At 37.5% G+C, this 23,165-nt stretch overlaps 1 protein-coding gene and 1 pseudogene across 1 annotated transcript; one reads left to right on the top strand and one right to left on the bottom strand.

The window, feature by feature from the left end:
* Positions 1-465: 465 nt before the first annotated feature.
* SNRNP48 (small nuclear ribonucleoprotein U11/U12 subunit 48) lies at positions 466-19,229 on the bottom strand. The gene is made up of 10 exons (XM_077769975.1): positions 19,176-19,229; positions 18,950-19,132; positions 15,151-15,264; positions 14,843-14,903; positions 13,928-14,002; positions 8,728-8,916; positions 8,181-8,302; positions 4,729-4,817; positions 3,736-3,900; positions 466-1,467 (listed from the first exon to the last, which is right to left on the bottom strand). Exons 1-10 carry the CDS (start codon positions 19,227-19,229, stop codon positions 1,419-1,421), a joined length of 1,101 nt encoding a protein of 366 aa, XP_077626101.1. The 3' UTR covers positions 466-1,418.
* Positions 19,230-19,320: 91 nt separating this feature from the next.
* On the top strand, positions 19,321-19,846 carry LOC144236339 (large ribosomal subunit protein P1 pseudogene; annotated as a pseudogene).
* The last annotated feature ends 3,319 nt before the right edge of the window (positions 19,847-23,165 follow it).

Raw genomic sequence — 23,165 nt, 5'->3', positions numbered from 1 at the left:
TTTCTGTCATTATCAGTCACTTATTGAAATATTTAAAGTTTCATTTCTATTTGGAACCCACCTTGAAGTCTTTATCCTGGGTTTCTAAGAATGACGATATTACTATTAGACTTGAGATGATTAACATTTAATGCCTACATCTCACCTGAGTGACCCATCATACAACAGAATATACTAAGAAAAAGAAAGGGGAGATTGATGCATACAACATGGATTGATCTAAAAAACATATGGAGTAGAAGAAGGTACGTATTGTAAGATTCCGTTTATATGAATTCTAAGAAAAATACATCTAATCAACAGCAATAAGAACCAGATCTGTGGCTGTCTAAAGATGGGGCAGAGAAATTGCCTGGTAAAGGGGCATATGGTAACTTTTGGGGATGATGGAAATGTTCTCTGTCTTGAGTAAGGTGATTTTGTTGGCAGGGATATACATTTGTCAAAACTCAATGAAACTTACACTTTAAATGGGTGCATTTTATTTTATATAAGCAGTAAACTTCAATAAAAATGATTCACATGAAAGAAAATACATCGTATTTTTAATTTTAATTAAAATCTAATTATAATTACAAAGGAAACATAAATATCTGAGTTTTAAAAAATTAATGTATTATGGATAAAGCTAAAGTCTTCTTTGACTACCTTCTCAATCCTGGTTTTCACTCCTAACCTCTCCCATCTATAACTCTTCCCCTAAATAATCACTATTATTAATCTGGTTATGGGTTCTTCTGAATCTTTAAAAATGTATTTACATACATATATGGTCACAGAAAGCATAGTACTGTACTGTACATAAATATAACTTGTATCTATCTTTCTGCAGCTTGCTATTTTCACTTAGCATTATATTTCTGAGATGTATCCATGTTAATCTAGATAAAATTTCTTTTAAGTCCAATAATCTATCATGTGACTACTCCATATTTTATTTAACCAGGCCATTTCCCTTCCAACAGATATTTAGGTTGTCTTTCCCTATTACAATTTACCAGAATAGTGGTAAATAGTAGTTCCTGGGGTGGCCACAGGGATTACAGGTGGTGTTCCCAAGGGGACATTAACCTAACTGAAAAGTTTAACTTTTTAAAGTGAGTATGTATTTGTGTATTATTTAAACAGTTTAAGTACTGACTTTAATTAAAGAATTTTCCGATACATAAATTATCACAAAGAATGAAATAAAATCAGTAATAGGAAGCAATCATCTATTAAAATATAAGTAAAACAAAGTTATAGGGGATAATAGTGTACTCATGGTTAGATACATAAGTACTTACTGAAAATTAATAATCTAAGCACTTAAACAAGTCACAGAAACACATTCTTCTGCTCAAAGCAATTGTAGTTAAAATATTGGCATATTGGTTATCATGGCATAAGCATAATTAATACATGCACAAATACCTCATTTATATTTTTTGCTTTCTTCTTTTATGACTATGATGTCTTTCCCCATCCCTGAAATGATAGGAGTGGAAAAAAAAAGATTACAAATGATGGGCATTTTAATATCAGAATGTTAAAATGATAATTCACCAATAATATACTTTTGAACAAGTTAAAACATGCATTCAGAACTAAACAGTAATTTTTTTTTTTTATTAAGTAAACTGTATGCTCAACATGGAACTTGAACTCATGATCCTGAGACCTAGAGTCACATGCTTTACCAACTGAGCCAGCCAGATGCCCCTAAACAGTTGTTTAAGAGTAAATGTGTAAAATGAATCATTAAAACTAAGGGACAAAATTGCCATGGGAAAAGCAAAATGATATATTTTTTAAACTACATTTTGGAGTTTTGCTTTAAAATTGATTTTGAATATACATACATGAGGAGGAGAGAATTCATTTCAAATAAAATATTAAAGTCATAGAAAGAATTCAGAAATTGTGTGATATCTCTATGCTGGCTCCTATCTCAGCCTCCTACAATTCATTCCACCTCAAGTGTAGATATCAAAGATTAGCCCTGCACTACTACTGAGAAGGATGCATTTCCACTAACACTCAGTTTATATTTAAACTCTAAATATATCCTCTCTAAAGGAAAATTATTTCATGTTTATATTTGAGGCTAATGTATTTAAGTCCTAAAAATTGATCAGAGATGCCAAAAATTACTCAAATGGAAGAAACATTAACCATAAGAAGTAAAAGAATACAGTAAGTCTGATAACTCAAAGTTAATTTGTGTATAATTATTTAAAAATATCATTCATTATATGAATGAAAAGGAACTGCTGAACAAATATTTCATTTTTTAAGAAAAGAACAAAATCATAGCTAGCTGGAAATCCATGAAATAAATGACACTAAGATGAACAAAATTATTGAACCAATAAGCATTGCTAATTCCTGATCACTATGGGCCCTGGAGAGAGACAAGGTATCATTTGAGGAGCCATTCTTAGACAAACACTGTACATATGTTACTAAGTAAGATATCATCAAAGTGACTTCAAGGAGCCAAGTCTGGTAGGGAGAGTAATAATATAAGTTCAATAAAAAAAACATGCGAGACAGAGTGCTGACAAATGGGAGAGATCAGCTGTGCCTCAGTGAGAACAGGTTTCATGGAAGTGACTAACCTGGGTCTTAAGGGACAAGGACGAGTTTACCAAGCAGGCTTCAAAAAATAAAAATCAGGCAACAGAACCTGACACAGAAAGGCATAAATGTGGCACCATATAGACGAGGAACTGTAAGTATTTCGGGCTGGCTAGAGCATAATTTTGGCATTTCATGGGGTTGTGGCAAAATACAAGGATGGGTATGCAGTGCCCTTATCCCAGAGGGCTTGGGAGCCATTCTACACAATGCGAATTTTGACACTGAAAAGTTTTAAGAGTCAAAGTCCACTCTGGCAGTAGAGTAGGGATGTCTCCATATGAGACAAGCTTACGGGCAGGTAGAACAATGAGGAAAACTATCATTTTCCAGATGGACAGCAGTAAGGACAGAGACAAGGAGGTGCAAGTGAGGTTATCAGGTAAAACTGATAGCCATTAGGAACTAAATGGTAGGAATAAAAAAGAAACAACTAAAACAACTCCTTGATTTCTGCTTAGGTGAACAGATGATGGTCATCCCACTCATCAGAATATGGAATGCTGGGGAAGAGGGAAGAATGAGAAAAAGTAAGTTCAATTAGAGACCTGAAGAATGTGAGATTCAGGCAGATGCCCAGAAGCAGCTGGACTATAGGAATTGACCACAAATGACTTAAATTTATTATTTTAGTATTAGTTCATATTCTTCTAGCCATTAAATCCTATGAGGGTTATTAACAAGGGCAAAATTGACTTGACATTAAAGTTTGGATCTTCTCTCTGACCCCATATACCCTTTAACCCTGGAATTAGCAGGAGGAAGAAACAGTAAGAAAAAGGAGGGAGGATGGAGCACAAGAAAGAGATCTCGGCAAACACCTTGTTGACACAGTTAACCTCCTACCTAGACATTACTTGCACATGTCCTGTCTAGGAAACAAGGAGTAAAAGAGGGAAACCCACATCCAATCAAGCATATAGAGAACTACACCACCAGAGCTGTGGTCATTTGAACTAAAATAAGACAAATGATAAGAATTCTCATCATTTATCTACTCTCTTTACTGTAATTTACTCTTATAATCCATTTTCTCAACATACTCTACAACAGAAGGATCTATTTACTTTTCAAAAGTAAACAATTCAACATCAGATGATGCAGTGTTAGATTTACCTCTCTTTCCTTCTTCTTGAGTCCCAGTTTTTATCCTTATCTTTATTTCTCTTTCTTTTATGTGGACTCCTACTCCGATCCCTTCTATGTCGTGAACACTCAGCATCCAAATAGCTTCCACCAGACTGCCGTGAATCTACTGAAGCTGATCGCCTTTCTTCATTCCTGAAACACAATAAAAACAGTTAATTTTTTTAAATTGTTTACCGTTTATTTTATTTTTAAGAGAGACAGAGCGTGAGCAGGGGTGGGACAGAGAGAAAGGGAGACAGAATCCAAAGCAGGCTCCAGGCTCTAAGCTGTCAGCACAGAGCCCGATGCGCAGCTCGAACTCATGAACCATGAGATCATGACCTGAGCCAAAGTTGGATGCTTAACCAACTGAGCCACACAGGAGCCTCAGAACAGTTAGTTTTAAACACTGGTCTCTACCAAACATACACAGACACACCAGCTTAAAGTCGAATATTCTATATCAGAACAATGATACAATTGATATAAATAGGTGTAACCTGGGGCACCTGGGTGGCTCAGTTGGTTAAGCGTCCAGCTTTGGCTCGGGTCATGATCTTACAGTTTGTGAGTTCAAGCCCCGCGTCGGACTCTGTGCTGACAGCTCAGAGTCTGGAGCCTGCTTCAGATTCTGTGTCTCCCTTGTTCTCTGCCCTTCCCCCACTCGTTCGTTTTCTTTCTCTTTCTCTCAAATAATAAACATAAAAAAAATAGGTATAACCTTATATTCCATATGAGAGGACAGTTAAAGAAACATAGCTCTTAAATGTTTTACTTTTTCACTATTTCATCAATGTATTTGTCTCTCCAAAACTGTCAAAGGGCAATGCCACTTGAGGAATGACAACATGGAACAATGTGAGCATTTTAATGAATTACAGTGTTCTATTAATGGTCTTGGAAATACTAAAATTTAGTCCAATGATTATAAAGTAACAGATTAAAATGAGAGTATTTTTACCAGTAAACACCATGACATACTTTTCAGCATTGTCCTCTGCTCTCTCCTGCTCTTCCTGCCAATGACTACTGAGTTCTTCCATGTGCACATTTATTACATCTCGAATCACCTTAGGAGAGATAAGCACCCAGTCTCAGATAAGAAAGTTTTTTCAAAAAATTAAGACTATAAAGCTAGAAAAATCACTGCTAGCAATCATTCAAATATTTACTAAGACTTATGACAAAATGGACTGTGGGACATGAGCAGTTTAGAGAACATAAAAAATTCTGTGATCAAATTAGAATATGAATAGTAGATGAAAGTACAATAGGGGCGCCTGGGTGGCTTAGTTGATTAAGTGGCTGGCTTTGGTTCAGGTCATGATCTCACGATTTAGGAGTTCAAGCTGCACATTGTGCTCTGTGCTGACAGCTCAGAGCCTGGACCCTGCTTCAAATTCTGTGTTTCCCTCTCTCTCTGCCCCTCCCCTGCTCAGTCAGTCTCTGTCTCTCTCTGTCTCTGTCTCTCTCAAATAAATGTTAAAAAAAAAAGTACTATAATCGTTGATAAACTTGCTAGTTGATCACTATCTTATGATTAAGAAAAAATATCCCTATTTTTAAGAAATACATAGTAAGTTTTTAGTGACAAAAAAAATATCATGGATTATGTAACTTAAATAGTTCAGAAAAAAAATATCGTATAGACAGAGATCAAGAGAGAGAAAAATGTACAGATGGAGAGAGAATGCAAATGAAAAGCAAATGGGACAAAATGTTAACAACAGGTGATCTGGGTAAAGGATATTCAGGAGTTGTTTGTACTATTTTTAGTTTTTCACCTTATAAAACATTATAGTCACTTCACAGATAGTTTCCTTTAAGATTATACAAACACATTACCTGTAAGAACCATTTGGAAGTTTCTTTCTTTCCTATTTATCCATGCCATCAAGCACAGGACTAGTCAACTGGGAAGCACAGATGAAACTAAAATAGAAGTTTACACTTCCCTCATGCCTAATTAGGAAATGTTTTAAAAAGATACAGGGGGCAAGGGGCAATCTCAAAGACAAACACTAGAAAGTTCAGTTCTGACGGAGTTTCTCCCCACTTCAAGGAAACTTTCAATGGCTCCCAAAGTAAAACGGAACAGTGTCCAAATTCCTTAAGAGCCTTTGAAGCCTTTCATGATTTTACTACATCACATAGTGGAAACCAGCCTTGTCTCCTACTGGATGGTCAGAAACCCTAACCATTAGCCATCCTGGATTACTAATGGGTCCCTGGAAAACTACTTCCATTCATTTTTAGGAACACTAGCTCTTCCACCTGCAATATGCTCATCCACCACTTCCCCTCCTCCACCATATTCTCGAGAAAATCTAAGAAGTGTCAAGGAGACACCCAGAGAGTGACACCAGTCACAGACACCTGAATTCCAATTCTAGCTCTAACACTTCCCAGGTAGCCCTACATCACTCCCTGACTAGCTCTACATGAACTCTGGGAAGCCCAAGTGTTATTGTACACAGTTTCCACAGACCTGACCTCACACAGATTTGCCACAGGAAAGAGCTGATGAACATTCTTTACCCTTCCTGCTTCTCCCTGTCCTTCAAATGCTATCTTCACTGTGAACCCCATACCAATCTTATCTTTTAAAAAGAATCGCTCCTTTCTCCCATATACTTTGATCTCACTTTATTTTAGCACTGAATGCAAGCTGTATTTTGAAAGTTCTGTTCCACGTGTTATAAACTGTTCTAAGCTCCTTGAGGGTAGTGACTGTGTGCCATTTATCTTTAGCTACCCAACAGCAGTGTGTTATGCACAGTAACTACGGTAGGTAATACACTTTCTTCTGAAATTTGATAAAGCTCAGGTTTAGTCCAGAGCAAACAAAAATTATAGAGGATATTAACAAAGCTAGAAATAGATAAAATGCTGGAAAAGCCATGACCAGGAATATGATAAATTACTGAAAGATTTGTAAACACTGAAGATTTTACAGATGAAAGGTATTTGGGATCTGCGTCCAAAATTACCAATGTGGAGAAGGAGGAGGGAGGCAGCAAGTGAGGATATAAATAAAATGACAAGGCCAGATGTTGATAATTGTTGAAGCTGAGTGACAGGAACAAAAGGGTTCATTGTACTATTCCACCCATTTTAGCATATATTTGAATATTTCCATAATAAAAAGTTAACCACAGGGCCGCTTATCTAGCTTAGTCTGAAGAGCATGCAGCTCATGATCTCTGGGTTGCGAGTTTGAGCCCCATATTTGGTACAGAGATTATTTATGTAAATAAACTTAAAAAAAAAAAAAAAGGTTAACCATAAAATGGTGAAGAACACTAGCAGCAACACTTACACTTGATTACAAGGTACTGAGACCAGAGAAGACAACCGATGAACCACCAAGTATTTAAGGGACTGTACGAATACTTAGGTAATATGATGAGGTCCCAGATCTTGACTGGAAGAGGTAAGACTGAAACATATACTTTAATTGTACAAAGAACAGCATAAGATTAAGTGCTAAGCTAACAATAAAGCAGCAAATGACTGAGTCAACTAGCACCTCATGGAAACAACGGGCCTTAAAGTTTGTATCAAGATTTAAAACAGCAATAATAAAGGGCATTTCAGGTGAGAAAATATGTTATTTGGACATGGAGATAATAAATGTGTGTAATCAGATATAGTTTAGGAGACACAGTTGACTAAAGCAAAAGAAAATGCTTGGTGAAATGAGGCCAGATTATGGAGGGTCTTAGAAATCATAGAGAGAAGTAAGAAATAATGTGGGAAGAATTTAGAGATTCAATGAGGAAATTATTTGTAGAGTCTGGGCAAAGTAATTCACGTACCAAAAAAATTAATCAACTCTATCCACTAAAGGACATCTGAAAATAACTTATATGACATACATCAAGAGACCAATATATAATTTATGCCAGACATTTCTTAAGCCCAAACATTTACAAGAGTACATAAAAGCACACTAAAATTTCTGTAAAACACAACAGCAACTTGTTGACCAACTTCTGTGTCTACACACATTATCTCAATCAATTCTTACAACAACCCTGCAGAGTCTACATAAAATATATAAAATGAAAAAAATTGAACCTTAAAAAACTCAAAGAACTTGTTCAAGTCAGATAGCCAATGATAAACAGCACAATCAACACTCAAACCCAAAACTATGCTCTTATCATGGTACAATGCTTTCTGAAAAGTAGGTATTTTTTAAGATTGTACAGCCTCTTTACATAAGATTTTTGTACCATGAAAAGGCTTTCTTTGCCTGGTACAGTGGATCTGAAAGTAATGGAGTAAATACAAATCAGGGGTGGCCACCTTGAAGCTATTTTCTTTCAGAAAACCTCTAAGAACTGTGGAAATCCACAGAATAGACTTAGAAAACTACTGAAGGGAAATTCTGTTCTCAACAAAGCTCTAAGAGATTATGTAAAACTTACCTCAGTATATGATTTCTTGGTTATGTGAACATTCTTAGCTCTATAGGACTGGCGTCTTCTTTTATAATCTCTGACTTCTGCCAGGATTTCAAGGTAAGACTTTGGACTTTTTCGACTATTATCTAATGAAAGAACAAAACAGAATTATTATATCCTTGGAAGCTTTTAAATTCTTATTAATTAGCAGGAAAAAAGATCACAAACATCCCATATTTCAACATGTTTCCATGCATACAAAAACATCCTAACAATTCCATACTATACAAATAGGCTAAGTTTTATATCATTCCTTTTCTCCATTAGGTGACCCTAAGATTGTTAAGGTACAAAGATTAAAAGACCAGCACAGCTGTAGGTAACATTCTTATAGAAGGAAGGTATGCTGAATGTAAAAGACAGAGAGCAAAATTTCATGCACCAAGTAAACATCTTTATATGAGAATATCAGATAATGCAAAACATCCTCTTCCAACTCAAAGTGGCCTGACAACTAAATCTTATAACACGCAAAGAATGAAATGACAATTAAGAAATATTCATCTCAAACCTTGATTGACTTTGGCAGCCAAATCTACAAAGAGATCACTGTCATTTTCAATAATCTGAGAATCCGAGCGCTGTTTCTTTGTCTCCTCCATTACAAAATCATAGAGGGCAAGACGATCAGCTTGTGTCAGATCACAAACAAACCGTTTGTGATTCAGAGGAACTTCAACAGGTAATGAAGAGTAAATCCCTAGTAAAAATAAAACCACAAGAATAAACAATACATGAAGCATTGTGGACTTAAAATCTACTCCATATCTTTAAACATGCGCTGCAATAATGCAATATTAACACAACTGTTTTCACAGTAATCCCTAAAATATACAAAATATCCACCTGTGATAAATGATAAACAATGACTTTATCCTCAAAGCCATACCCACAGAAAGCATGTACTGTGGATGTTTGCTATTCTCTCCGACAACTTTAAGACAGATCCCATGAAGGCAGGCAATAATAACCATGAGATAATCTGCTCATAAGGAACCCTTCTGGGTAACAATTTTTAAAAGGTTACTCGAGTGATAAAAATAGTAACTTTCTTTCTGTTTATATGCTTTTCCCCATAAAAGAAAAAATGCTTTTAATAGGTAATACACATTGTCGTCCCTCTGAAAATACATTACGGAAATATGAAAAATGTGTAAAAAAGGTCTTTTTTATACGAGACATCAAATTAGATGTTCCATACTCAAAATATACCCCACCTGTGCAATGACTTAGAGCTAGGGACCAAAACACAATTAATTAAGTAGCAGAAATCCCAAACTTCCTCACACCAGAGAAAGACAAATTAAACTGAGACTAAATTTGTTTTAATTTTCTGAAAAGGAAGCATACTGGCATAACCAAATTAATTTCAAAGAGTTAGTGCCCCCCCCAACAGTCAAAGAACTTTCTAAAATCTGCTCGTTAATGAAAGAAAGTAAATACAATACCTTGACATGATGTATTAAACATTGAAGAAAATTTTTGTTTTGAGATTCAAATTTTCTCAAGAAATAAAAATTAATGGTAACTGTAAATAAAGCAATTGTTTTAACACAATTCTTTCTATCCTTCATTATTCACTGATGCAAACAATGAATAGGAGCTACTACCCTAAAGGAATAACTCTGATTCACAGAACAAGGTAAGATCAGTAGCTCTTCCCAGATACTTTTATTTGATAAAGTCTAACCTTGACTTCCTAGGTAAAGAGGCAAAAGAAAAATTCAAATAAGAGCAAACTATCATCTAAGCACTACAACACAACAAGAGAGATGACTTTACATTTGTCTACATTAAGAGGAATGCTACATTGAATATGAGTCCATGAATAGATACAGATAACAATACAAGGTCATTTGTATTAGTCAAAGGGTTTTGAATTAGTAGAGAAGGGTTTCTTTTCAAATCAATCAATTTTACTCTAATTGTGGTAGACACTACAAAAAGCTTTTTGATGAAGGCAGATGTGAAAACATTTAATTTTGTACCATAAAAATGAATTAGCTTTGATAAGCCTAATTCCTGTGAATATAGGCTATAAAAATCTGGGAGAAAAATACACAGATTAGAAAACACTGATATAGTACAAACAAGCTCCACATAAACCTTTGCCTATTATTTTTAGACAAAGAAATATAATTTGCTCTTTAAATTATTTTGGAGTTGTCTTTATTCATCTTAAATTTCTGTATGGTGATGATTGATACTTAAATTCCTTGAAATTCAACAAAAATTCCAAAGACTATAATACTGTGACAGTGGTTAAGATCAAGTTTAGAAATTTGAGTGATACTTTTAAAAGGATATCATTTGCAAAAAGGATACTGCATATCTTTAAATAAGGAGTATATTCAGGTTCCTAATTCCTCTTTATACTCACCCCAATTACTGAAAAAGAAAAAGTACAGGAAAAGTTAAACAACAAACTGCATTCAAATCATTCAGAACATAGATATTTCTGACCAAAAAAAAAAGGATAAACACAAATAAGCTTACATTTCCATAAAATGTAAATTTTTAAACACAAGCTTCTACAGGATTTAGAAATACACCTCGATGTGCTGTAATCATATTAAATTCTATGATCCTCTACTTTTTTTGTAGTAGCTTTTTAAAAGTTGTGGTAAAATATACATAACATAAAATTTACCATCTAACCACTTTTAAGTGTAGAGCTCAGTGGCATTAAGTATATTACATTGTTTTGCAACCATAACTTTGTCCATTTCCAGAACTTTTTCTTCACCCAAATTGAAACTCTAATCTACCTTTTTAGTAACTCTAATTCTTTCTTTTTCGCCACTTTTGCCATCACAGAGCATCTTAAACATATGATATACAAAATATTAAACATTAATAAAAAGTACTGGCTCAAAGATACAAATTCAGAATTTTAGGGAGAATTCATAATGTCAATTTCCAACATCAGAAATAAAGAAATTAAGGCCAATAGAGGTAAAATTATTTGCCCAAGTCTCACAAGTGGCAGGAACAGATTAGGCCTAGAACCAATCTACTTGGGTCTCTTGAAGGTTTAGTATAATACACTGATCTTCTAATCATGGCCATGACTCAAATATAGTCAGGAAATTGAAATATAGCAAATAATACTGAAAGAAAAGTATAAACCACTAAATGTAAAATGTTTATGTTAAAATTAGCATCTTGGTTATAAAATTAACCAAGGTTTTTATATCTGATAATAAGTACATCTCATGGTTGCTTCAAGCTTTCACAAAAGTTAATGAATTGAGAATTCTGTACACTGAGTGAAGACCTGGTATGACTGACAAAATGGAAACATAAATATAACTTATCAAAAAACTTACAACTTAGTACATGACACACAAAATATTAATTAAATGGCAAAACATAAAATTGCTTATGTTACATTCTTCTGAGTAAATAAATCAGTAATGTATTAAAAGAGATTCTTGTTCTAGGCTATAAGATTTTAAAATGTCTAACATATAAGTGGATCACAAAAATAAGGTCTTTGAGAAACTGCAGAACTCTACACAAGATGAAAAAAAGTTTTAAAAAGAGGGTTACAGATCATATAAAAAAATTCTTAATAGAATTTAAAGAATTTATTAAGTTAAATCTTACTAGAGTACAAAAACAAAAGCTTCTCTTAACTTTCCTACTGTAGGAACTATTCAAAGTAATTCTTTGCTTTTGTAAGGAACTAAATTCAATGTCCAATCTACGTTATTACTTAGTTAAATTTAAAAACTTGAGAACATTTTCTAAATTACTCACATATATAAAATTCTCATCCATTTCATTATCTTAATATGGCTTTCTGTACACTAATGTGCTTAGAAATTAAATTGCTAAACAACAGAAACTATTAGAGCTAGTACTAAACTAGTACTAGCATTCATTATCTCCATTACTCTAAACATTGTAAGATAGTTTTATACTATAGGTAAGGAAACAAAACCTCAGAAAAACTGGCATTTATACCAGGCCAAGAAACTAGTTTCTTTCTTTAAAACAGGCTTACAAACTAGAATAAACAATGAAAACTACTAATAATAGCAGCGTCTGGTACAGATTTGAGGTCTGTGATATTCTTGTACTTATTTATAATAGACATAATAAATAATGAATATATTTGAGCAATATCTAGAATCTTAGTCCATAAATTTCACTACATGTTCAGAATATGTACCAAAATTCAGAACTTGGCTCTCAATGCAGCTTTGCTATTAGCAAGACTGGCTACTATCTGACAAAGGAGTGTTAAACCATTTCTGTGTGTCTCTATTTCTTCTCCTAATATTGTAAGGGAAAGTATATGTCCAGATTATCTCAAGTTTGTTATGAAAGAGAAATAAAATACATAAAACAGCTACAAAAAGAGAATCTCTTTTAAAAATCTGAAGTATTAAGAGCCTTCAGAACAAAGACATCAGAACCTTATCATTACTCTCTAGAGTATTTCCTTATCTGTAAATCACAGATGCCAGATTAGATGATCTTCCAGTTCTCTTTCAAATCTAAAATAAATTCAGCAAACATATCTAACTAGTTAAAGTCAAAAAGGCCTTTAACTATTAACCCCTCCCAAAAGACAAGAGCAAAATCCTCTACATTTTTTGGGTTAACTAAACTGGGGGTAAGGGATAGAATCATTAAGGGCCAAAAAAAATGGCTTGACTGATCAGAGCTCAGTAAGCTCTTCAAGTAAGAGTCAAATGTTTCCCTCAAAGAAAACCACTCTGGAATTCAGCAAAAAGTACATAAAAATGGGAGCTTTAAAACAGGAAATACAGGAAATGTGCTCCTGACTGTTGCATGGAACCAATGTAATATACACCAAAGGTAAGAGAGTTCCTCCTCCTGAAGCCACAGTGCAAGTTAAGAAAAAAATCAAGTCTAGATAGTGGCTGAGAACAATGGGTAAAGACTGAACTTCAACAAGGGAGAAACAAACCTTAACTATGGGCTAATGAATATAACTGAGCTAGAAAGAATGAGGGGAGGAAAAAAAGGTAAGATGTCCAGAGCAATCTATCTTTAGAAGATTCAAAGACAACTAAGAAACCATTATAAGAAGAGTCAGTAATATAGCTCTGGCTATATGTTAAAGCTAGGTTCAGAAAGCTATTAACTCTATTTACTCATTTACTTCTATGTTTTGGATGGATTTTGTTTTCTTTTCATTTCCTAAAATCTCATACTTAAAAATTCTAATCTAGTCTCTGTTAAAGTAAGTCCCTAGAAGAAGGGACTGGGCATGAAGGGATCCACAAACTTTCTGAAACTGTATGTAAAACTTTGTGTTTGGGCTTTATTCTAAAATTCTCTTTCAGCCTAAGCCTTTCCTTTCATATTGCATTTCAATATTCTTACATTTAACAATGGGCTAATTCTCAAGAAAGGAAAGAAATCTCAGGGTTAGACAATCTCAGTGGGATTTAGTTACCAAGTAATCAGAATAAAAATGATCCACAAGATAGTCTCACCTCTTAGGTGATTCCAAAGCATGAAACCCAAGCTAAGACAATGGCCCAGTGAGACTCTGCTATATTTGAGCAGAAAATATCTAACAAATGAAGTTGACACCAAACACATTGGCCTAATGTTAAATGTAAAACAATTTTTTCCGTGTAACGATTTCCACAAGATTTTTCTTAAAAATTAGTAACGTGCTTAAAAAATAGTTTGAATCATTAATTAGCTCAAACTATGCTGCTACTTACTTTGATTATAACAATCACCATCTTTCCCAACTGCAGTTCTAGCTTGTTTAATTATCTGGAATTGTGAGTCCTTATCTGTCAAAAAAGTACCCGTAAACACAGAATGAATCATCAGTGACCACAATTAAATTATTAACTTGTTTCTAATCCAAGCTCTTTGGGCACACTGACAAACCTTCCAAAATTTTAAAAGCAAAAACACCCACATTGCTGCCCAGGTAATCTGAACGCAGAAATTCTTTCATATCTAGCTAGAACCCAGTAAGTAACTAGACTTCAAGCAGTTCAGAAAACATTACCATCAGGCATGCTGCAGTAGTTGTTGCAAATTTGAGCAACCAATCAATAACAGCTACCATTTCTTGATTCCACCTAAGCGTCAGGCACTCTTCTAAGCATTTTACATAAATATATCATTTCATCCTCACAAAGGTGCTATTATCATCATCCCCCATTTTATGATGAAATTTAGGCAACAAAAATGTTAAATTACCTTGCTGAAAATCACAAATATATTAGTGACAAAAATTAGAATCAGAGCATTCGGATTCTAGGGCCTGAGATTTTAACCTCTATATATGCTGTTAACACCTGGAACACACTCACATTTCCATATTCAGGCTGCAAACTGTGTGTGTGGCCAGATTTTTGTCATAACCAAGAAAGAAGGCATCTGTCTACTGCAGAAAGCTTTGCAGGGTTTTCATGGCCTATTAATATAAGCCTCATCTCTAAATTTCAGATTAAGCACACTTTCACTGTACATTAATTAATCCTACACTCTTTCTGGGTATAAAATGTGCTTCTTAATCATAAGCGTACTAAAAAGTCCATTCTTTTGATAATTCAAAAATGAAATATCAATGCCTATACTAAGATATTTTTAAAATTATAATCTATTAAATTAATACTTACTCAAAGTAATTGAAGGTACCTTCACATTCTCATAAAAAAAATCAGAATTATACATCTTATCCTAAATGGTAAAAACAAAAAAAAGTTAGTATTCTTGAGTAACAGATAATTGACTATTTTAAGATTTGACGTGAACTAAAGATTATATCGTTTAACTATTGAAGAAAATTTGTGAAATTAGGTAAGTACCATTCCACCCCACAAATGACTATTCTTCCATGTCAGAAAACCTCACGCTCTACCTTCTGAATATTGTAAATTTATTAATTTGGGAATTATACGACATATACATAATAAATATATAGTACCTCTTCTTCTTTGGTATAGCCCAGTTTCCTCAATCTACAAGATACCATGTGCTTTGCTAAAGATGATTTAGGCATGTGGTGATTGGAATCATAGGGGCATATCACAACTTCATCCTATAAAAAAGAAACAGAAGCAAAAAAAAAGGGTTACATAATATTTAAATAAATGATTATACCATTAAAGTTTACTACTCGATTAAGTGGTACTATCCATTTATCTCCTCTTCCCCAACCCCCTGTGTGATGCATGTGCCCATTAAAAACAAAAACAAAAAACCTCCCTCCCTCAATCTCTCTCTCCTTTATAGCCCTCTCTCCAGTCCTTCAAAGCCCAACCCTTTGAAAGATTTGTTTACAAACTACCAGTCAGGAGGTCACTAACAATCGTCTCATAGCCAAAGCACATGTTAGACTCCTTAATGTATGTTAACTCTAAGAAGGTTACAATCCAATTGTTAGTTTCTGTTATCCTCATACAGTCTTCATGTCCCACCTCTCTGGTTCCTTCTACTTGGTCTCCTCTGAAGACATCTTCCTTGGAGCACCTGGGTGGCTCAGCCAGTTAGCATCCGACTTCAGCGCAGGTTACGATCTGATGGTTCATGGGTTTGAGCCCTGCATCGGGCTCTGTGCTGACAGCTCAGAGGCTGGAGCCTGCTTTGAATTCTTGTCTCCCACCCTCCCTCCCCCCCCTCTCAAAAATAAATAAATATTTAAAAAAAATTTTAACGTTTATTCATGTTTTGAGAGACAGAGAGAGACAGAGTGTGAGTGGGGAAGGGACAGAGAGAGAGGGAGACACAGAATCCGAAGCAGGCTCCAGGCTCTGAACTGACAGCACAGAGCCCAACGCAGGGCTCAAACTCACGGACCATGAGATCATGACCTGAGCCGAAGTTGGATGCTCAACCAACTGAGCCACCCAGGCACCCCTAAAATATTTTTTTAAAAGGTGCCTTCTTTGTTCTACCTGTACCCCTTTAAATGTTGTTTTACAAAAGTCAAACCAGTGACTTTGTGCCATTTGATATACACTTACTAGAAGATATCATGGCTTCAATTTCTACCATATAGTAAGGATCTCCAAATCTAGATCTTTAGACCTGGATTCTCTCATGAGTACCTTATACTAAAAACACTAATAATTCACTATTAACAAAAATAAATTCATTATTTTCATGGTCTCCTGACCGTTAAACCTGTTCCTCTTGTATTTCGCACTTTCAGTGAAAGGTCCCACTTCCTCTACTAGAAAACCGTTCCTTCTCCCTCATCACTGACATGTAATCAGTCACCTAATCCTTTTTACTAAGTAACTCTGAAATCCTACCACATAATCCATCCTCAATGGCACTTCCTCGCTTCAGGACATCATCCTGGATTACAACAGCCATTGCCTAACCTCTATGCTTCCAGACTTGCTGTCCCTTCCACTCTTCACAATGCAGCTCCTTTGAATCCTAGGTCTGCCACTTACTGATTACATGAACTTCGTTCAGGTACTTAACCTTTCTTTGCCTAAGTTTAAGTTTCCTCACCTATAAAATGGGTATAATAGGACTTCTCTCACAGATCTATTGTGAAGATTAAATAAGTTTAATAAATGAGTTTATACACATAAAGCAATTCAAACAGGGCCTGGAACATAGCAAGTATTCAATAAATGTAAGCAATTATTATTTTATTAAAAAGCAAATATGATGATATAGTACGGCTTAAAATACTCCCATGGCTCCTCATTAAAAAAAAAAAAATCCAGATTCTTTAATATGGCTGACACAAGGACCTTTAAGATCTGGACCCTTCCCACCATCATCCCCCTCCTTCTTTATAGCCTATGCTTAGCTATTCTTAACCACCTCAGGTTTCCTGATCTGGTCACACCCTTTTCTCTGGACTTCTACGCCTGCCATTGATGCTCCCCCCTGTGCTTCAGCCAGCTAATTTAGCACACTTCTATCAGCAGAGAATGCACTTTATCCAGGAACCCTCTACTGTCCTAGGACAGCCTACAATAACCTGTACTGCAGCTACTCACAGACTTTATCACACTGCAATGGAGGCTGATTTCTCTGGATTCCTCCTCACCACACCCACACAGTAAGCTCTGTGACAGGACCTGTGACTGTCGTTCACTGCACTTCAGCATTAAAACACTCAAGCAGTGCGGCGGCTGGCTGGCTCAGGCTCTTGAGTGTCAGACTTCGCCTCAGGTCATGACCTCACAGTTCGAGTTCCAACCCCATGTAGGGCCTGGAGCCTGCCTTGCATTCTGTGCCTCCCTCTCTCTCTCTCTCAAAAATAAAGAAAACATTTAAAATAAAAAAAAAAAATAAAACACTCCAGCAGAAAAGTGAGGCTTCGTTAACTATCTGGACAGCACCTATTCCAGGAACAATGGCTCTCAGGTACCAGGATTTTTAAACCAATCACTCTCTTGAATAGCAGACCTTGGTTCTGTAAAATTTAGATGTACACTCACAGCTAACTGTCGTAATTTTGGAATTTTACAACGAAGTGTTAGAGGGGCAGCACAGCAATTAAACACACAGGGTCCCAGGAGCCAGAATGCCTGGGTTCAAAATCCCAATGGCCATTTACTAGCAGTGTGTCCTAGGTGACAAATTACCACCTGTCTGGGTTTGTTTTCTCAACTGTAACACGTGGCTAACAGTACCTACCTCATAAGGTAACTAAAAGCATTAAACGGGTTAACTAACCTATATAAGCAAAGTGGGATATAAGTGTTATTAGAAATTTCAGTGGTAAGGAAAGGCGGGGGAGGTCCCGTTCAATGGAATTCACAGATTCAAACAGTAAAGACCTTTTTAGGGCAGCCTGGGTGGCTCAGTCAGTTAAGCATCCGACTCTGGGTTTCTTGGTTTCCACTCAGGTCCTGAACTCACAGTTTGGTGACTTCTAGCCCCACTTAGGGTCTGCGCTGGCAGAGGGGGGCGTGCTTGGGATTCTTTCTTCCTCTCTCTGCCCCTCCCCTCCACTCCCACGGTCTTGGTCTCTCTCAATTAAATAAACTTTTTTTTTTTTAAAGATCTTTTTCAAATTTCCGCCAAGACTTTAATAAACGTGAGTTGTATGTAAACTAACTATACTCTAAGTGCCTTTTGGGAATCAGTCTTGTCTTCTAACCTGGGAGAAATTAGTAGAACGCGATAAACCCAGGAAGAGTATTAGGGATCATGAATTATCCGGGAGTGAAGCACTTCGGTTCTTCCTGCCCATGAAAAATAACCAAAAATCAGGGTTGTTCGCTCTAATACACGTGCCTACATTTTTTAAAGCAATTCTAATTTTCCAAAGAGTTGTTAGCCACCATCTCTTAGGGAAATGCTCTACTAATCCCAGAACCAGTGCTGCCCCAGTCAGAAGGGTACAATTTTAAGGCAGAGAAAGGTGAATTCCCAAGCACTCTCCTGCCGCCGAATCTGGTGCCAACTGCAGCATCCATGTGACAGATGACAAAGCAAAGGGCCCACACCTCTGCTAGCAGCACTCCGATTCGCCCGTCTTCTAGGGAAACCCCAAACCTGCCAGCCCTCCTCACCCACCTTCTCCTCAAACCCACGCTCTGCGCGAGGAGCGCCGCGCACGAGGCGGCTGCGGGGCGTTCGGGGTCCCCCGCGCGCCCCACCCGAGGCCCGCAGGCGACCAGGCCGGGTCCCGGGAGCCCCCCACGGCGCTGCAGACGGGCGGGGGCTCCCACGCGGACTCCTCCCCCCATCCCCAGAAAGACCACGGCCGGAGGGCCCCCAAAAGGACCCTGCGCGCAAGCTGCCCTCACCTCTGCCGCCCCCTCCTCCCCGGGGTCCAGGCGATCCAGGCTCCAGCCCAGGGACGCCGTCACCTCCTCCAGCGTCCNGGCCGAACCGCCGGCGCCTCGCGCGGGCGTCTGGGAGCCGTGGGCGGGGCCAGGCCACCACGTGACTGGAACCGCCAGTAGGAAGAGGACCCGGAAGGAGCGGAGCTGTCATTTTGAGAGGTGTTCCAGGGTCTCTTCCCGGTGTTACCGCCTGTGTAATTGCTCCCGGATGCGTTTGCGCCGGAGAGTCTCTGGACTGCATTCCCGCCTGCCCCCCCCCCCAAAAACATACCAACACACACACACACACCAAAAAAATGGTTTATATCGCCCTTTCCTCAGTTGCCTCTACGATGCTCCGTCCTTCCGATGAAGCCAGGCCACGTTGGGATGAGACCTTCATCTGGCACTAGCACCAGCTCCTGGCAGCTCCCACTGGGCACTCGCCCGAACTTTGGCCTCTGTCGGATTTCTCCTGCATCGACACGGCCGTCATCCTGCACGACGATGAAATGGCAGTCACGGATGGGAGGATCAATACCCTCATTAAATGTTGAACCTTTCTGGCCAGGCTGCTTTGGAAAGGTCCTGGCCGGTGTCACCATCAGGAGCCTCAGCTCAACGTAGGCGCTGGTGGACCTGCCCCAGCGCCTCGCGCTGCGCCAGCCAAGGTCCTGCCCTGTCCACCTCTGCTGTCCCTGCTAAGAAGAAAGTGGAAGCAAAGAAGAAGAATCCGATGAGCCTGATGATGGCATGGGCTTTGGGTCTTTTTGACTAAACCTCTTTCAACATGTTCAAGAAAAAACTGAACTTCCTTTTTTTAATGGTTTGTAACTACAGAAAGTTTAAAGAGTAGTACAAAGAATATTTGCAAAGCCGTCCTCCAGCTGGTTAACATTTGCCCACGTGTGCTTTTTCTTGCTCTCTTCACACACACACAGCCTCACATACTTATTTTGCAGAATTATTTAAGGATCAATTGTAGCTGCTTCAACCCCCAAATAGGTCTGTATGCATCTCCTAAGAATAAGAACATTGTCCTGCATAACCACGATGTATGTTCAAACCACAGACAATTAATCTCATAATACCATCTAATGTTAAGTTTATATTCAAATTTCCCCAGTTGTCCTCCAAATTCCTTTCATAGTCATTTGATTAGTTTTTTCAACCCATGAGCTGTAATTGGCTCTTGTCTCTTTCAATCTAGAATGTCTCCCTACCCTCCTCTTTAAAATTTTTTTAACGTTTTTTAATTTATTATTGAGAGACAGAGAGAGACAGAGCATAAACATGGAAGGGACAGACACAGAATCTGAAGCAAGCTCCAGGCTCTGAGCTATCAGCACAGAGCCTCATGTGGGGCTTGAACCCACAGCCCATGAGATCATGACCTGAGCTGAAGTCAGATGCTTAACCAGCTGAGCAACCCAGGCACCCCTAAAATTTTTTTAATGTGTATTTTTTTGAGAGAGAGAGAAAGAGAAAGGGAGAAAGGAAGAGGAGGAGAGAGAGGGAGAGTCCAAAGCAGGCTCCAGGTCTGAGCTGTCAGCACAGACCCTGAGGTGGGGCATGAAATCACAAACCACAAGGTCATGACCAAAGCCCAAGTCAGATGCTTAACTAACTGAGCCACACAGGTGCCCCCCACACCTTCCTTTTAAATTAAGTCATTGAATTTTGTCAGGAGCCTCAGCCAGTTATCTTGTAGAATGTTCCTCTTTCTGGATTTGTTAGATTCCCCCCCCCCTTGTGATTAGGTTTTATTTAATAATTTTGCAAGGAGATGTGAATGCCTTTTTATTACATCTCATAGAGGACACCTATCTTAAATTCTCCTTCTATTAGTAATGCTAAATTTGATCACTTGGTAGATAGCTATATCACTCTGCTGTAGGACATCTTCCTCTGTGGGATGGTACTTTAAAGCCATATGAATGTCTTCTTCCCCAAAAAACTGACACAATCCTTCAGTGAGTTGGTCATTATGTTAGGAGTTATAAATAATGATTCTCTAATATTGTCATGGCTTCTGTATTTGTTACCTGGCCTTCTTACCATACCTTCATTTTGTTCACTATAAAATCAAGGGATTTAAAAAAAATTTTTTTAATATTTATTTTTGAGAGAGATAGAACACAAGCAGGGGAGGGGCAGAAAGAGAAGGAGACACAGAATCCCAAGCGACCTTGAGGCTCTGAGCTGTCAGCACAGAAGCCAATACAGGGTTCCAACCCATAGACTGTGAGATCATGACCTGAGCCGTGGCCAGATGCCCAACTGACTGAGCCACCTACATACCCTGAATCAAGGGAATTTTAAAATCATTATTGATTAATTATTACACTCTGTTACCATCACAATTCTTGCTGATTCTCAAATTGTCCCAACCTTGACCAGTGGAAGCCACTTAAACCACTTCGTTTCTCTGACATGTTCCATTAGTCCTTGACTACTTCCTTTTCCTTTGCTTTGATTAACCCAAGCATACTTTGTACATTTCCTATCCAAGATCTAGAATCAACCCTTTTAATTTCCTCAAATGCTTTTAAGTCCCAGAACCGAATCCCTCTTATATTATTTTTTACTTTTCTCAAGCTAAATACCAAATTTTTGCTTCCCTTTGTACTTGTTTCCACCCGATGGAAAGTATGGAGGGAATGGCTATTTCTAATAGGCAGATAGTACAGTTTTCTCACCAAAATAAAAAACGAAGTTTTGAGTATAAATAAGCTGTACCCCAAAATACAGAAATGGGCCAAGAGCTGCAAGCAGATGTGGAGTAAGAGATGAATTCCGGTTTATTCATACTTTGTCCACAGAATCCCTACTTTTTATCTGCATTTACATGGTTAGCCCAGCAGCAGCCGGAAAAATGTGAGGCTACTTTTGAATGTGAAATGATGACTGTCATTTTCTGTGAAGCCTTGCTGCAGGTGAACCAAATCAAAACTTATCCAAGGTCAAGCATGTCCTGTCTCTAGGACACAGCCTATCTCATCTCAGAGCTTAATGACAACTTTCGGCAACAGCGTGGAGGTATACTCTTTCAACCCTAAGAACTGCTTTACGTGGATACTTCTTATTCTGTTTAATCACCACTTTTTCTAGAGAGATAGATCTCTATGATAGGCTGAATTGTGTGTTACCCTCACCACCACCACCACCCCCATTCATATGCTGGAGCCCTGACCCCCAATGTGACTGTATTTGGAGTTAGGGACTGTAAGGAGGTAATGAAGGTTAAATGAGGTCATAAAGATGGGGCTCTAATGTGACAAAATTCAAGTCCTTCTGAGACAAGCAACACATACCAGGGCTCCCCCCACCCACCCCTACTGCCTACCATCCAAAAAGAGAACTCCCACCAGAAACCAATCTAAGGACACCTTGCTCTTGGACTTCTAGGCTCTAGGACTGAGAAATGAATTTAAGTCACATAGTCTATGGCATCTTGTTATGGCAGCCCAAGCTGACTGATACAGCCTCTTAGCTCTAGCATGAAGATCTTCCATCATATCACCCAACACAGCATTTCCCACATATTTTCCTCTTCCTTTTATATTACAAGGGCTATTTTTGTACCATGTGTTAATACCATGGGATGCATAGCTTTTGGCACAATGTGTAGCACACAGAAGTCAATTACTAGTGAATGAAATTAATTATAAGTCTTCCAGATTGGGAGGGGAGTCAAGGAGTAGAAAAGGAGGTGAGACAAGGAAGGAAGGCTGTTTTCATCCCAAGTGCCAAAAGCCCCAATAATTTAAGTATTATCTCATATCTGATCTTTTTTGCTCTTCACAATTAACATCATTTTTTCCCCTATTTTCTAATCTATACTATACTTGATATTAATGCATGTTGCTCATATATGAAAGTTGTCCCGCTGATTGCTTTATAGGTGTCTTCTGTCCCCATCCAGACTGCAAATGTCTTGATGTCATTTGTACTGAATATCAAATGTATCAAATCCTCATAGTGCCTAGCTTAATACTAGGTATTCAGTAAGGTCATGTTGATGTTAATAACAAGCATCTGGATTTCAAAGTTTCTCTTTGATACAAAGAATAGGTTTATATCTCATTGTCCTTCAACAGAGAGCCAAAAACTCTTCAGGACTCATTTTTATAAATCCAAGGACAATTCATACCTCTGAGGGGATAAAATTAAACACCATATATTTTGAGTATACCCA

This window comes from Crocuta crocuta, unplaced genomic scaffold (assembly GCF_008692635.1).
Source record: "Crocuta crocuta isolate KB4526 unplaced genomic scaffold, BGI_CrCroc_1.0 scaffold24, whole genome shotgun sequence".
NCBI lineage: Eukaryota > Metazoa > Chordata > Mammalia > Carnivora > Hyaenidae > Crocuta > Crocuta crocuta.
The sequence above is the reverse complement of the archived record's forward strand: the minus strand, read 5'-3'. Positions and strand labels throughout refer to the sequence as shown.